Source organism: Mustela nigripes, unplaced genomic scaffold (genome assembly GCF_022355385.1).
Source record: "Mustela nigripes isolate SB6536 unplaced genomic scaffold, MUSNIG.SB6536 HiC_scaffold_76, whole genome shotgun sequence".
In the NCBI taxonomy this organism is placed as follows: domain Eukaryota; kingdom Metazoa; phylum Chordata; class Mammalia; order Carnivora; family Mustelidae; genus Mustela; species Mustela nigripes.
The window spans coordinates 2093111-2107859 of NW_026739491.1; the positions used below are offsets into that span (position 1 = coordinate 2093111).

At 40.8% G+C, this 14749-nt stretch overlaps 1 protein-coding gene and 1 pseudogene across 15 annotated transcripts in view; one reads left to right on the forward strand and one right to left on the reverse strand.

Annotated features, from left to right (window-relative positions):
• LOC132008247 (PHD finger protein 21A) overlaps nucleotides 1–14749 on the reverse strand; it is a 192697-nt gene that overhangs the window by 39556 nt on the left and 138392 nt on the right. For 10 of the 15 annotated variants that reach the window (XM_059386769.1, XM_059386757.1, XM_059386768.1 and 7 more), the window contains 4 exons: nucleotides 14226–14429; nucleotides 7764–8015; nucleotides 6452–6541; nucleotides 2539–2832 (listed from right to left, as the gene is read on the reverse strand). In XM_059386769.1, coding sequence (XP_059242752.1) covers nucleotides 2539–2832; nucleotides 6452–6541; nucleotides 7764–8015; nucleotides 14226–14429 — 840 coding nt within the window. The remainder of the gene's footprint in view (nucleotides 1–2538; nucleotides 2833–6451; nucleotides 6542–7763; nucleotides 8016–14225; nucleotides 14430–14749) is intronic. The other 5 variants (XM_059386767.1, XM_059386771.1, XM_059386765.1 and 2 more) reach the window with 2 other exon arrangements.
• LOC132008284 (U4 spliceosomal RNA) lies at nucleotides 4704–4827 on the forward strand (annotated as a pseudogene).

The following is a 14749-nucleotide window of genomic DNA, read 5'->3' on the forward strand; positions in this document are numbered from 1 at the left end:
GGCCTCTAATAAGGGTAAGACAAGGGAGCTCTTCTCTGGGGTGGATAAGGAGTTGGTAATGCCTGCTGGGGGAAGGAGACGTGAGACGATGTTGTTATTACTGACACTGCCTTCTTTTTCTGTGCCAAGGTGGGAGGCCTTTGAAACCACACAACTTGCCATGCTTCCTTCCCTGGAAGCACAGCCTCCATCTGTACCTGTTCTAAATGCACTGCACACTGAGTCTATGAGGGTTTAGCCTTGATTTAACCACCCTTGTATTCAGGCATCATGTTTAGCATAGCAGCTGGCTCCTAATCAATACATTTCTATTAAATGCATGTTATTACCCTAAAGGAAACAGAAAGGGACCCACGTAACCTGGTCACACAGAGAAGGCTGGACACAAGTTTTGATAACTCTATGAACAGACTGCGAGTAATACTTCTGTGGCTACAATATTTATATTGCTTCACTCTTAGGCCATCTATGAGATCTCCTAATCTCTATAAATGTGATATTGGAAATGAGACACAGAAAAGAAGGACAGCAGAAAGCTCATAAGTCAGAGGATTCTAAGAATGGAGTCTGGTCTAAAGCATACCCCTGCTGATGGGGCTTAGTAACCTGCAAGCCCATCAGGCCAGAAGGTCTGCTAAACTAACAGAGCAATGACCGGATTCCTCCATTAGATCAACAAGAAGAGAGACCATGCAATTTACTGCTAGGAAAGAAATTCTTTTTAAAATTTTTGAGAATTCCTGGGTACCTTTTTATGGTATTATAATTAAAATTAAAAGCTCTATGAACATGTAAGGCCAGAACCTATAAAAGATATTCAAGATCCAATGTGGAAATACTTATTGTTTAATAAGTATTGTTTTTTTTATTTAGTATTTTATTTTTATTTAGTATTTATTTAATAAAATACTTATTGTTTAATTATGGTTTTTGCTTTAAAAATGTTAGTAGGTGCACAGAAAATAAGTGAAGGAATCTAATTGGAACTGTTTATACTGTTTATATGTGTCAGGGGTTAGAATTATGGGAGAAGTTTACTCTTTCCATAGATCATGAGGTGGATGCATTTTGTACATTATATCTTTCCATAATGTTTGAGTTTTCTTTCATCAGGAGTATTTATTATCTTAGATGTAATCAGGAAAATGAGAAATGTAAAAATAAAATGAAACTGAAAAAACAGGTCTCCTAAAAGTATCTTTACCAAAAAAGAGGTCAGAGGAAAATATGATTTGGTAATCTAAAAGAGAGTTTTGAAACCGCATTCTTTGGAACTCTAAGGCTCTTCTCCAGCTCTCTGAGAGCCAGCAAGGACACAAGGCAACTGATCTCCAAACACGCCCCTACCCAAACTACCCAGCTTGAGCATTTCACTTTCATATTTTAATAATGAAGTTCTGCTGATACTAAGTTTGAAAATTTAGGATGTAAAACATACGTAACTAATTTATTTCTAACTGTTCCTCAAAGCACTTTCTGGGGTTTGAGTAGGCTCCCCGGGAAAAGATATCTGTTTTCCCTTGTGTTTTCTGAGCATGAGATTTTAGTACCAGCTTTTTAGTGCAAGGTCTGCTGCATTTATGAGCTGTCTGGGTAGAAAGCCGGGTGCTCTATGCATAAGGATCCTCTGTTCAAGAAGGCCAAGGCAGCAGGAAGCCTCTAATTCCTACCATCTGGCCAGCCTCTCTGAATCATGGTCAGCCATCCAGAAGCAGAAGATTCAGGATCACCAGAGACTATTTTCAGAAGAATGAGAACTCAAGCCTGAGCAATTAGAAATAGGTCAATGACTTTTTAAAGCAACTTTCTTGAAAGAGGATGCTTTTCTTTGCAAAATTCATTCTCGCCACTGGTCTTTCTTTAAATAGAATATGGTGACTGCCTATAAATCCTTTTTCTTGTTTTTAGAAGTCTTCTATCACAGAGCCCTTAAGTATTTTTGGAGGTTACTTGTATTTCCATAGCCTTGTGTTTTTGAGAGAAAATCTGATTTTAGAAATATACATGAGAGACTTCAATATTTGAGCTAAAATGGCTGTATTCTCTAGAGTTTAAAAAAAAAATGCTTTTTAGAAATTTTAATTTTTTCATTTGGTTCTTCATTTTCTGTAATAACCAGGGGAAATATGTCAAATGAAATCCCTTTCCCTGTTTTGTTTACTCTTTCTGACTTTCACAGTCATATCCTCATCTGGATTCTTATTGGGTCAAAACTAATATGCCATTTTCTGTGTATTATACCTCTGTGCTTCGCGAGAGCAGCAGAAACCCATCTGTGAATATCTGCTCAGAACCAGCAGGGGGCGCTCACTCCCACAGGAATCTGAATCCATCTGTAAGGGGATGGTGGGAAAAGCAACCTAACTTTCTTCAGTAAGACTGGCCCTTTCGCACTGCGGATAAATGATCACATGATGAGCAACAGGTTACCGACAATGGTGCTGAGATAAAGCATTCTTGAGAGAATGTATTTAGAGACACCCCAGCCTCAAAGGCAAGGCTACTCCTGCCCAAAGCAGATGCATACTCTGCCTGTACCTGTTTTTCAAGGCTTGGCTTGCTAAGCTGTACAGTCTGAGGTCCAGCGAGTCTGGTCCCTGGAGTAGCTATCACAATGCTGGTGAGCTGGGCCATGGGGAACGTTTTGGCTATGGTTGCAGTCTGCCCATTGACGACACGGACGGGGTGGATGGAATTCTGGGAGGTAGGGAGGGTCGTGGGGGTGAACTTGGTCAGCATGACGGGCCTCTGGATAAGTTGAGGAGCTGCAAGCATGGGAGGAGGTGCTGGGGCAATAGGAATGTTATTCTGAGCCACAGGCTTGGGTCGAACCTATGGGGAAAGAGAGGATAATATTACTTAAAGAAATTTCTTAAGTCTTGTAAGTTTAAGACATTGCCAGGTCTTTCATACTTTATATGTGAAATGGTATTTAGTGCCAATATTTATTAATATTCATGCTGGTGGTATTAATTCTACAGCTATCAGGATATATAATCTAACAACAGACTCATCAGCTCTTAAGAGGGTCCAAATGTTACCCTACCATGTGGTTTTTCTGAATCCAGACCTTAGGTCCCTTCTCCCATACCATGCTGGCTCTTCAGATTGAGGTCAAATGCCTAATCCAGAGACTGATCGCACTCAGGATTTGTGCCAATGTGGTAATAATGCTGCCACTGGTCTTATTCCATATTCTCAATTTCTTCATGTTTGTGGCTTCATTCAGTGTGATTCTAACTCCCTGTTCTTGGCTGCTCCTCTAAGTCGCCTTTGTGGGCTTCCTCTTCCTCTGCCCAATCCGAAATGTATTTCTCAGAGTTTTGTCTTGGAACCTCTTTTCTTCCCAATCTCCTCACTCTTCCTGCGAATTCTCACCCATCCCATGGATTCAATTACCATCTATTGTACTGAAGACATCCATACTTGGTATCTCGGGAACAGACATTTCCTGAACTTCAGAATCACATACTCAACTGCCTGTCATATATCTCTACTTGGAAGTCTTCCAAGAAATTAAAAATCAACATGTCTAGGGGCTCCAGGCAGGCTCAGTCAGTGGAACGTGAAACTCCTGATCTTGGGGTTGTGAGTTTGAGCCCCATGATGGGTGTAGAGATTGCTTAGAAATAACATCTTTAAAAACCATGACAACAAAAAATCATTATGTCTCAAACTCACCTATTTCTTCCTCTGACCCTCTCCTTCCTCCTATTATCATCCCCTCAATAAATAAATAAACTTCAGAACCATTCTTGATGCTTTCTACTCCACCTCTACTTCCTAAATCCCTCTCAAATATGGCTACATTCTATGCTCATCCTGCCATCACTCTACCTTATGTTTAGTTTACTAGAACAGTGACAAAGAATTATGATTAAAAACATGAGGTTAGCCTTGCTTGGGTTCAAATCCTGGTTCCTACCTCTTACTAGCCGGCTAACCTCAGGTAACATAACCTGATTTAAGCCAGCATTTTTCAAACTTTCTGTACAGTGACCCTGTGGGCAAAATCTTTTCCCCTGATGCATGAAACTTTGACCTGCAGTTAACTCTCCAGCTCTGTTCCCCTGGAAACCTGATTAAGGGTAAGAATGTCAACTATGTTACCAGGCAACATTGCTTATGGTAAAAATGATCCCTTACTGCTAAACTGAATCTGAACGGGGAGAATTAAAAATACTTGATGGGACACCATGCTTTGGGCTTCATGAAGTGGGGTTACTTTTGTAACTGAGCGTGTCCCCATGTGTGGGGACCTTGAAAGTCATGGCTATGGAATGTTAGAAGATACACTGGCTCCTGCATGGCATAAGCCTTCTATGCCAGGATGGCTCTCCTACTGTCTAGATCAAGATCTCATCCCCCTGCACCTGAGCTATCACTGGACAGCTGCAGAGACTGCCAATCAGGCTGACAAAAAATGTCTGATGCTGTCTTGCTGGTAAGCTGTGGCTTCTGTCTTGTATTGTTTCAAGTAGACTGGTACCATGTGTGGGCCAGTCTCACGAATCTGAATATTTAGCTGAACTTAAGATGACCATGTGGTGGCTGCTGCAGACACATAGTAGGGAATACATTTCTTCTTTTTTTTTTTTTTTTAAAGGAAATACATTTCTTACTGTAACCAGTACTTGCATATAGACATAGACCTCTATCTCTATAAAACAAAAACTTGATGAGACATTACATATGCGCTATGTAGCTTTGCGCAGTGGCAGTATCGTAGCCAATGAGGTTTATCCGAGGCGCGATTATTGCTAATTGAAACATATGCGCTATGTACTCTTAATATTTCATATTTTGTTTTGTTCATTTTATTTAAGAACCCTGGTCACGATCCATTAGATTGATTTCACATAGCCTACTAATGGGTCATGACCCTCTGTCTGGAAAACATGGACTAAGCCCTAAGTTCCCTACCTAAAAAAAAATAGTAATACCTACTTTCACAGGGCTATTGTGGGGATTAAAACAGATAACCCACAGAAAGTGCCTCGCACAGTAAACAGTACACAGCAGCAGTCTTTAAACATTCGCTATTACTGTTGATGTCCTAACTATTCTTCTTGCCCACAATCTCGATCATCTCTAATCTATTTTCCACACAATGACAAAAGGGAATTTAAAAAAAAAAAAAGAAAAGAAAAAACACTCACCATTTCAGGTATTTGTTTGAAGTGTTTTCATAGATCCCTGTTGTTTCTGGGATAAGGCCCAAATTCCTACATAGTCTAGAAGGTTCCATAAGCTCTGGCACAATGGGCTTCTCCAGCCTCACCTCTTCCCCTAGCCTGAGTCGGCTACGTGGCCCACCATGGTCAGCTATACCAAATTGCCTTTTGGTTCCTTAGGCTTACATGTATTTCTCCATACTGGATTTGCATATATGCTCTACCCTCTGCCTGGGACACTTTTATTCTTCCTCCAAAACTCTGTTGGGCTAACTTTACTAGGATTTTAGGGTTCAAACTGAATGTCAACTCTTCTAGGAAACTTTCTAGAATACTCTTAAGAATGAGATGGGGGTTCCCCCCATGTGTGGTCAGACTACCTTGTACTTCCCATAATGGACACTGTGATTGGCTGTACATAGATCTGAAGCTCTCTGAGGGCAGAGAACGGTCTATCTTAAAAACTGGCTTTTCTGATACCCAAGGATCTACCGGATAAATGACTGAAATCACTTTATCTTGTGTTCTCAATGCCCAAACCTACTGCACAGGCAATTTGGAAGTCACCTATGTCCACTGATCACAAAATTCCTTTCTCTTCTCTCTTTGCCTGCAACATGGGCCTCAGATGGGAACTCCTAGGATTTCTACTTGGCAAGTCAAGTCCCCTCAAAACCCAGACTAGGGCAATCCTGACATCCTGCCATGAGAATGAGTTCAGTCCAATTGCTAAAAGAATTCTCCCAGGGCAATATGCGCAAGCAGAGCTGCCTAGGTCTAGGTAAAAAGCTTCCTGTGTACCACCCTAGTCCCAGCTTCTATAGGCAAGGCTTTGTGTTTAAAAATGATACTAAATGCCATTACTTTCCAGAGCAAAACTAAATTTCTCTGGTTTCCACTGGTTAGTTTGCCTTTTGCTTCCTTTCCTACTCTCTTTGGCTCATGGCGGGGGTGGGGAGTAGTGATGGCATTCCTTCCCCACTGGCAGGCAGGTTTGGCTAAACTTCCAGTAAGTTAACATCATAAGGTTTAAAATGGTGCCTTAAATTCTCCCTTTCTTCACATCCCCCTGCTACTACCTTTGGTCACTGCTAAGGAACCCCAGTGATCAAATAAGCTTCTTCCCAGTATAGAAATCATCATCTAGAACCTTGAGCTAACTAAGTAAGATCTGAACAAAGCTGAGCTGATACACACACTTCATGTGACTCAGAGAGGGCCCATGAGGACTTCTGTCTCACCTAACCCATCACTGGGCTTGTCACTGCTTTACTCACCTGTGGAAGAAAGTTTGGACGTGGAGTGAGTCGAGGAGGGGGTATAAACTGTGGTACTTTGATGGGCTGAGGAGGTGTTGCCTGAACCTGCTAAAAAACGGGAAAAATTAATAAACCACAGAGAACAACAGTTGTTCAATATCAAAGCTAGGCATTCTTAAAGTATTTTTAGCATCACTATTCCCTGTATCAGACAATATTTTCTAAAAATTTTCACTGTAGAATTAACCATCTGAATTAAGACTTCCTGAAGAAAACTTTTTCACTCTCCCACCTGCACATTTTACCCTACAGAAGTGAACCAATTGCATTTCTGTGTCCTTACATGCCTAAAGTAAAACACAGCAGGCTTGGCAATCTTAGACAATTTCCTCTGACATTCAAGAACTCTTGCACGAACATATTTTAAAAGTCAAGACTGGATCCAAAGTAAAATCAAACTTGCTGCCTGGCCAAATGGGCTTTTTCCTAATATGAGCTTTATCTAGCACTGGATGGCTTTATTCCTGTAGAGAAGTCTCTAATTCTCAGCATTTGACTGAGATAACTGGTCACTTCTCTCAAGATTCCTAGTAAATGCTGAAGCTTCACTTTATTGCTATCTAGTTTACTCATCACTGGTCATCATCCAAAAGCCACCAAGAGCTCTTAGCTGCAATTTTAAGAATAGACTTTAAAACCACAATTTGGTTATATTTTCCCCAAGCTTCAGAGGGCATCAATTTCTAAATGATTTCACCCTAGAATCTCATGAACAGTTTTTGTTCAAGTAATTCTTCAAGGGATGTTTTTTTTCCCCTAATAGACCTTGGACACGGACACTGTTAATTTGTGAGTTTCTTGAATATTTTTAAGTGCCTCAGTTTGTTCTAGTACTTCCTAGGTGCAGCCAATTTCAAGGGATAGTAAACGAAAGGAGTTCAGCGGGGGGTTTTCCCCAAATCGGTAATACAGAGCCAGAGAGTCTGTAAGCACTCAAGTTTCACAGGCAGGTCTGTGAACAGGATGGAGAGAGCAACGTGCAACAGTGTGCATGCCCTTATGAAGGACACGCCTCCCTAAGTCAAGTCAGACTTCGACTGCAGATAACACACTGTATGGATCTGGGTCCTCGGTGTCAAGGGACACTTGTACAGTTATTTGAGCAGATAGTAGGAATGCCATATTCCCTTGTCAGCCCCAAAGGAAAACTTGGTATGGCTGAATGATGGAGACTAAAAAATCCAGCAGGAGCATAAAATGGATATACTCTACAAATGCATATCCTGAACCCTCTCATGTGGCCACACATGAGTAGCAGCTGCTGGCTTACCAGAGTGACTGTGTTTTTTGCCACAATTTGGACAGCCTCTGCCCCAGGCCCAGTGACCTTACTAGACGTCTGGAGGTTGACTGGTGTGTTCTGCACATCAGTGCTGAGCACAGCCTTCTGACTGTTGATGGCGGTCACCATAGCAATGGTAGGTCTCTGGCCCACAACAGAGGCAGGCATGGTCGCAGTTGCTGCTTTCAAGACGAGAGGTAGTGTCTTTGTGGTAATCATAGAAGCTGTAGTTACAGTCTTCTAGGAGACATGGAGAACAGATATTAGGACACTGAAGTGTGACCCCACTAAACAATATGCTGCTAATCCCCAGAAGAAAACAAAGCAATGATTCTTATAATCAAGTTTCTCAATATAACAGTATTTCTTTTGTTTACATACAGCACACTTCTTACTGTAGAGAAAGATAATCTCTAGCTTGTGCCAGAGTTTTCAAACTTAGCTTTAAGTTCATAGTCATAACTGCAGATAGATATGGGCACAGGATTTTCAACAATGAATGGGGTGGGTTTACAGGTATAGAATGTAAGTATACCTATTTATCTACTTTTTTTTTTATTCTTTGCTTGCTCTCAATTTAAACTCTGCAGAGGTTGCAAATCAATGGGGTATACAACATCTCTATTTTTAATTGCTACAACCTCATCGATATGAAGCCATCATATAATTCTGGTTATCTGCCTCCTGTGACACAAAAGCTGGGATGAAAGGACAGTGTCTTTTCATTCTTTTGAGTGTCCCCCTAGAGAGGAGGAAGGGAAACTCACATGAGGATTAGCACAATTGTTGCCTCAGAGGCAGTAAATCCCAAACTCTAGATAATAAAACCCATTAACCACCTAGTATAGTAAATACCAGCTCTTGATACCAAAGGGCTGAGAGTCACTAACTACAATCTTTTCTCTGGAGAGCTGCTGCAGAAGCAATCAAAGATACGGTGAAACATGACAAAGTGGAAACAAACACCTGTGTTTCAAAAAGCCTTACAGATAAGGGGTGCCTGGGGTGGCTCAGCTGGTTAAACATCTGACTCTTGGTTTTGGCTCAGGTCATGATCTAGGAGTCATATGTTGAGCCCCGTGTCAGGCTTGGCAAGGGATGTGGAGCCTGCTTGAGATTCTCTCTCTCCCTCTCCCACTGGCCCTTCGCCACTACTTAGGAAAATAAAAATAAAAATAAAAAAGCCTTATGGTTGAGAGGACAAACAGAGGTAAGAGGACTTGCTCCTCCACTAGTACTAAAGCTCTGCAGCTGTAGTTCCTAGACTTCTTACTGAAGTAGGTAAAGGGAACAGTTACAAAACAAGAAAATGCAAACAACCTTATTACATGGCACACGCACCTATCCAGTGCCATTACTCACTCAAGATCCTCAGATCCAACCGTTTCAGGAACACAGAAGTGCAACCAGAACAGGCCGGTTCTGATTTTGGTACTACTCCACCTTCTTCTTCTTACTCTATACTGGCACTGTCCAGTTTGGTAGCTCCCAGCCACACGTGGCCATTTCAATCCAAATTAATTAAAACAAAATAAAATTAAAACATTTAAAACATCAGTTCCTCAGCCACACTGTCCACATTCCAAGTGTTCAAAAGCCACTTGTGGCTAGTGGCTACCAAACCAGACAGTGATTTCCAACACTGCAGGAAGTTCTACTGGACAGCACTGATCTAGACCAGTGAAAAGGACCCCACTCTCCCTGAAACAGATCTGGACAAATCCCCTCGTGCATTTCTAGTTCAGTGACTATGTCAGTACTTGTGTACTAAGTTGGGTTTTTTGGGGTGGGGGGGGCGGTAATTCTTTACTTCCATCTTCTGCCTGAAATACACACATACATCATCTAATCTTTTAGTATCTTTACTTCCTTTCAATGAAAACAATTAGCAATCTGGCCTCATCTATCCCACTGCAACCTACAAGCGATCTTTATTAATGCTTGTAGCGAAAATCACCCATATCTTTGTTTCCTCTTCTCTAATCAACAAAACAGGCATGTCTCATTCTCCTTGCCAGTGCCTCCTCAAATGTGAAATGGGAGTAAAAGGAGACCACTGGTATTTATTTGGGCGGCGGGGTGGGGGTTCATCTACTATTAATGCAAGATGAAAACCAAATAAAAGCTAAATGCTGTTTATCATTAGAAACATTACATTAGTGTAGAAGAAAGGACTGGCTTTACATTGCCAGTTATTTGTAGTAAGTGTTTTTAACCCAGTGTGACATTAGCCTATCTTTCGGTTTAAGACATTGAAATACAAAGACCTTTTCAAATGGTGAGCAAGTCACACCAGATGGCATTCAATCTTGGTGCCAACACAGGTTATGGAAGCAAAATCTCTCATCAGCAGAACTCACTGACATGGATTTTAAAAAGCAATTGTGCATGCTGTTACTGCTTTGAAAGAGGTCATGTACTTTTGTTTGAAACATTGTTGGTTCAGGTAAATTATTATCAATATTTTGAATCACCCTAAAGCAATTATTCTAAAAAAAGTCAGTGAAACCTCCAACTCACCTGAATTACATACTTACCATTAACCGCAACACTTAAAAACACCCTTAAAACCTAACAAGTCTGTTGACATCTTAGGTTAGCATCTTATTCCCCTTTATAAATATATAGTTATGGCTAATTTCACAACATGTACTCCAGCATCTATACAATTCACTGTATGTAAAGGTGTAGTACTGTCTAGTACTATATTCACTGATGAAAACTTTTTAGAAAATACATCAGCTAACCACTTATTCACACCAGGCATAACAGAGGTATTGCTTAAATTCTTCCCTCTGGTCTGGTGCTTATTCTAAGTGCTTGGGGATATAAACCAAACTCTTGGGAGTGTTAGAGTTTAGATGACAAAAAGAATCTACAATTTTGAAATCCAAACCTAACGACAACCTCTGACTTGTCTGGCAGGAAGGAGAGAAGACACGGGAGAGGAAAGGTATCCAACAACAAAGAAAATGATGTTTCTGGAAGCTGTGAGTAGTCCCTGGCTGGTTGATGCTGTCCAATTGTGACCGGCTTCCAGATAAGTGAGCAGTTTCCCCACAGCGTCATGAAGAGGTTCTTTAATTTTGACAAAATCTAAACTGCACCAACGAGAGTTCTGCATGTATTAATGCAGAAATACATGGCATAAAACACTAAAAATCATTTTATTTATTTTTTTGGCCAAGTTATTGTAGTTTACCGGCAAAGCATGCGGTGTTGATTTAAAACAGACTGCAGTGAACAAATTGGAACGACCAGGGGTTATTACTACGGGCGCTAGTGAACTTCCATCCCTAGTTTAGGCTATTTTCATTTAATTTTGAATGGCAAGTAACTGTTGTGCACTCACATGACTACAAATAGAACCAACCCACTCCTCTTTTGGTCCATTAGGATTTATTTTCTATTTGGTTTCATTAACTGTTGCTTCATTACATTTGTATTCCATCATTAAAAAGGACACGACTGGGAATGTGAGTTGAAGGGTAGACCTGCATTCAACTCTACTGTCTTTCATTCTTTTTCTGTGAATTGAAAAAACTTCAAAATCTACCTACAGGGATGAATTTGAGTTAACTAAGTAAAGGGGACCGGTCCCCCCACTCCCCATGCCTTGGTCCCTGCTAGCCACTTGACTCAGAATAAAAAACATTCTCTGCCAAGCACCTCCTGTTTGCCTGTGCTGACTGCTACTTAATATTCTTTTCCAAACTTAGATATTTAACATATGCCATATACAACTTCTCAGTTGTCCTTGACCTCGTGGACTTTTAAGGACTCCCTTTGCCTAAAACTAACAGCTCTGCCATGCACTGGAGGCTTCTCCAAGCTAGCTTCTTTCTACCTCTCTGGCTTTATCTCCCTTCGCCATTATTGCCCAGAATCCACACCTGAGCCACATCAGTCTCTGCTATTCCTGGGACACACATTTACTTTTGGTCACATAATTGTCTACATCTGTGATGCTCCTCCCTTCTGCTCTATCGCTAAAATCTCACTGATCTGTCCACATCCTGCTCAAGTGTCACCTCGTCCATGAAGCACCTCTGATCTCTCCAGTTAAAATTTACTCTTCACAAGTACTTTCATTTTATTCTCTTTGTTAGCTGTTTACACTGTCCTCTTTTCTAAATTTTTAATATTCTTGTTTTTGAATCCACCTTCTTCATTGCCGAGCACAGTGTCTGTATATAATAGAGACCCAATAAAAATTTACAGGATGAATGAAATTGATGATAATATACCAGATTCTAGGCAGGGACCGTGACCACCTCTTTGTATACCAGAATCTAGCACATGGAAAACACCCAATAAATACTGATTGACAGTTTATTGTAAAGACAGAAACTAAAAACTTAGAGGGTCTTCTGGCTTTTAAAATTATACATCTGCATTTAACAGAACAGAATAGAACAGAACGAGCTTAGATAAATCAATTAAATATATGGTAGGTGAGCTACCAGGTGGATAGCTGCCACACAACACTGTTTGGGGGCCAGCCCTTCGCCCCTTACTATCACTCACCATCCCACAGCAGCACAGAACTCAGACTACTAGGAGGGAAGAGCTATTGTAAGTATTACATAAGTATTTCCTCTGATTTGTGGGACACCGAATGTTACTTGAACAGAAAGTATCCATGGGTTAAGAGAGAAAACGCCTACATACCAGGAAACAATGAATTCTACCACACTCTTTCCCTGTAGACACTTTCTGATGAAACTGTACTTTGCAAAGAGAACAAACTAATCAACTCCAACAAAAGTAATCTGATAAGCAATCCTTCAGAAGAAATAGAAGTCCTGGTCAGGGGGTTTTAAAACAGTTTGAATGCTTCATTTTCAAAGAGCCCCGGAGTGGAGAATATGGTAAAATTTATGCTCCAGCTATCTGATTTACAACAGGAATTACTCTTTTTCCTACATTGGCAGCGTTTTCTATAATGTTGGCATTTCATTTTTTGGTACTGTACAGTAGTACAGAAGAGCCATGAATGGACAGAGGTTTTCACCAGAATACCTGGGTTCACATCTTGGCTCTACCACACATACTATCTATATGATTTTAGATAATTACTTCATCTCTCTGTGTCTTGGTTTTCTTTTCTGAACAATAACAACAACAAGAACAATAATAATACCTTCCTTATTAGGGTTGTGGTAAGGACTGTGTATGTTACATATGTAAAGTACTCAGGAGAGTAGCAGTTTACGGTAACCTCGATTAAATGTCAACTATCTTTACTAATCTTTAGTATTTTTTACAAGTAATATATTCCTCACTTGAAAAGTGTTCTATGTGAACCAGCCCAATCTCCATAAACAGTGATTAATCAAGCAAACTATAATCTTTTTCTCTATGTATACAGTGAAGACCTGGTACTGGTGCATAAAGGGTGCCCATGCTTGCATTTCAGAAGATCCCAACGTCTTTGAAATCATGTGCAAAAATGAGTGTTATTAGGTGTGAATGTATACTGTTCTGGAGAGAGGATCCACCGCTTTCACCAAAGTCTTAATGGGGTCATGATCCCTAAGAATCAAGAACCACCGCTCAACCATCCCATCTTAAAAGGTATGCTCACATTACAGGCAGGTGTGTGGAGATCAAGCCTGAACAGTTTGCATGTGTGTGCGTGTGTGTGTGTTCCAATAACACTTTATTTATGAATGTTGAAAATGGACTTTCATATAATTTTCATACGAAATAATACAAATACTATGAAATACCTTTAACCATTAAAAATGTCAAAAACATTTGCTTGGAATAGTTTTCCTAGTTGAACATTATCCTCAAATATGTCCTTTTTGTGTATTTTGCCTTACTGTCCTTATATGCTAGTTTAAACGTCCCTTTCAGCAAAAACATCTGCACAACTACACCAAGTTAGAATGTTATCAAACCTCCAGTTCTTAGTTCTAGTTTGGACCTGTAGCTTCCATTTCAGATTTCCTTCAATATATTGGAACAAATTCATATCTCTGAATAATGGAAACACATCACCCTTCTTCTGAATGCCTTTCTACCTGGTTCACCTCCACACCTAACTGCTAAGAGTTTCAGCAAAACGATTTCAATGGAGGCGGAGTCACACAGACTTTTAGAACAGGTGCAAAGAAATACTTCCAGAAATGCAAAATAAGACCTTAGTTCTTAAGACCTTAGTTCTAACACAGAGAAGTGATTTTTCTTTGTCACCAACTACCTTTCCCCTCTTCTTTGGACAGGTGGGAAATCATTTGACTTTTGCTCCTCAGTAATACTGTTTCCTTCTGCCAGGGAATTTCAAGGGATTTTTTTACCCCTGTGTATAGTATAAAAAAGTAACCACAATAACTTTTGTCTAGGGTTAGCTGAGCTTAGTACTGAAAGGGGCCCTAGCTCTACCTGCCTGAAAATCAACCAGCCTAGAGCAGGAAGCCTGCAGGGCTTCCGCCACACTTTTACCTGGGAAGCGGTCAGGCTGGGAGAGGGTGCAGCCGACTGGGCGTGGTGGTGGTGGTACTGCGGCGGCTGCTGGAGCTGCTGGAGGGGTTGCTGCTGTGCTGTTTGTAGTTTGTTTTCAGACTGTGGCAATGGCTGTATTTGGAACTTGTCTGGTTGTTCTTGCTTCACTATCAGGTTCTTCCGTAGCTGTTCAACTACCCTTTTCTACCCCATGGAGACAAAAAGAAAGACCATGTATCAGAGTATTGTCCTATCAGCTGTGACGCATGCAGCTACACACCTCTGACATCGTTCTGTGACCAGCTTCACCTAAAACTTGTGACGTCTAAAATTTACAGATGTGACACAGGAGGATAAACCAACAGCATAGGAAACATTTTATAGCTCAAGGGAGACAGAGCCACACAGAGGAGAAGAGAAGATAATGGACTTCACACAGCAGAGCTCACATTTCTGGACCATCATTAGCCTGGTGTGCTCAGCTGGAAGGGCAATACCGTGTGGCCACTAACACCGGACTCTGG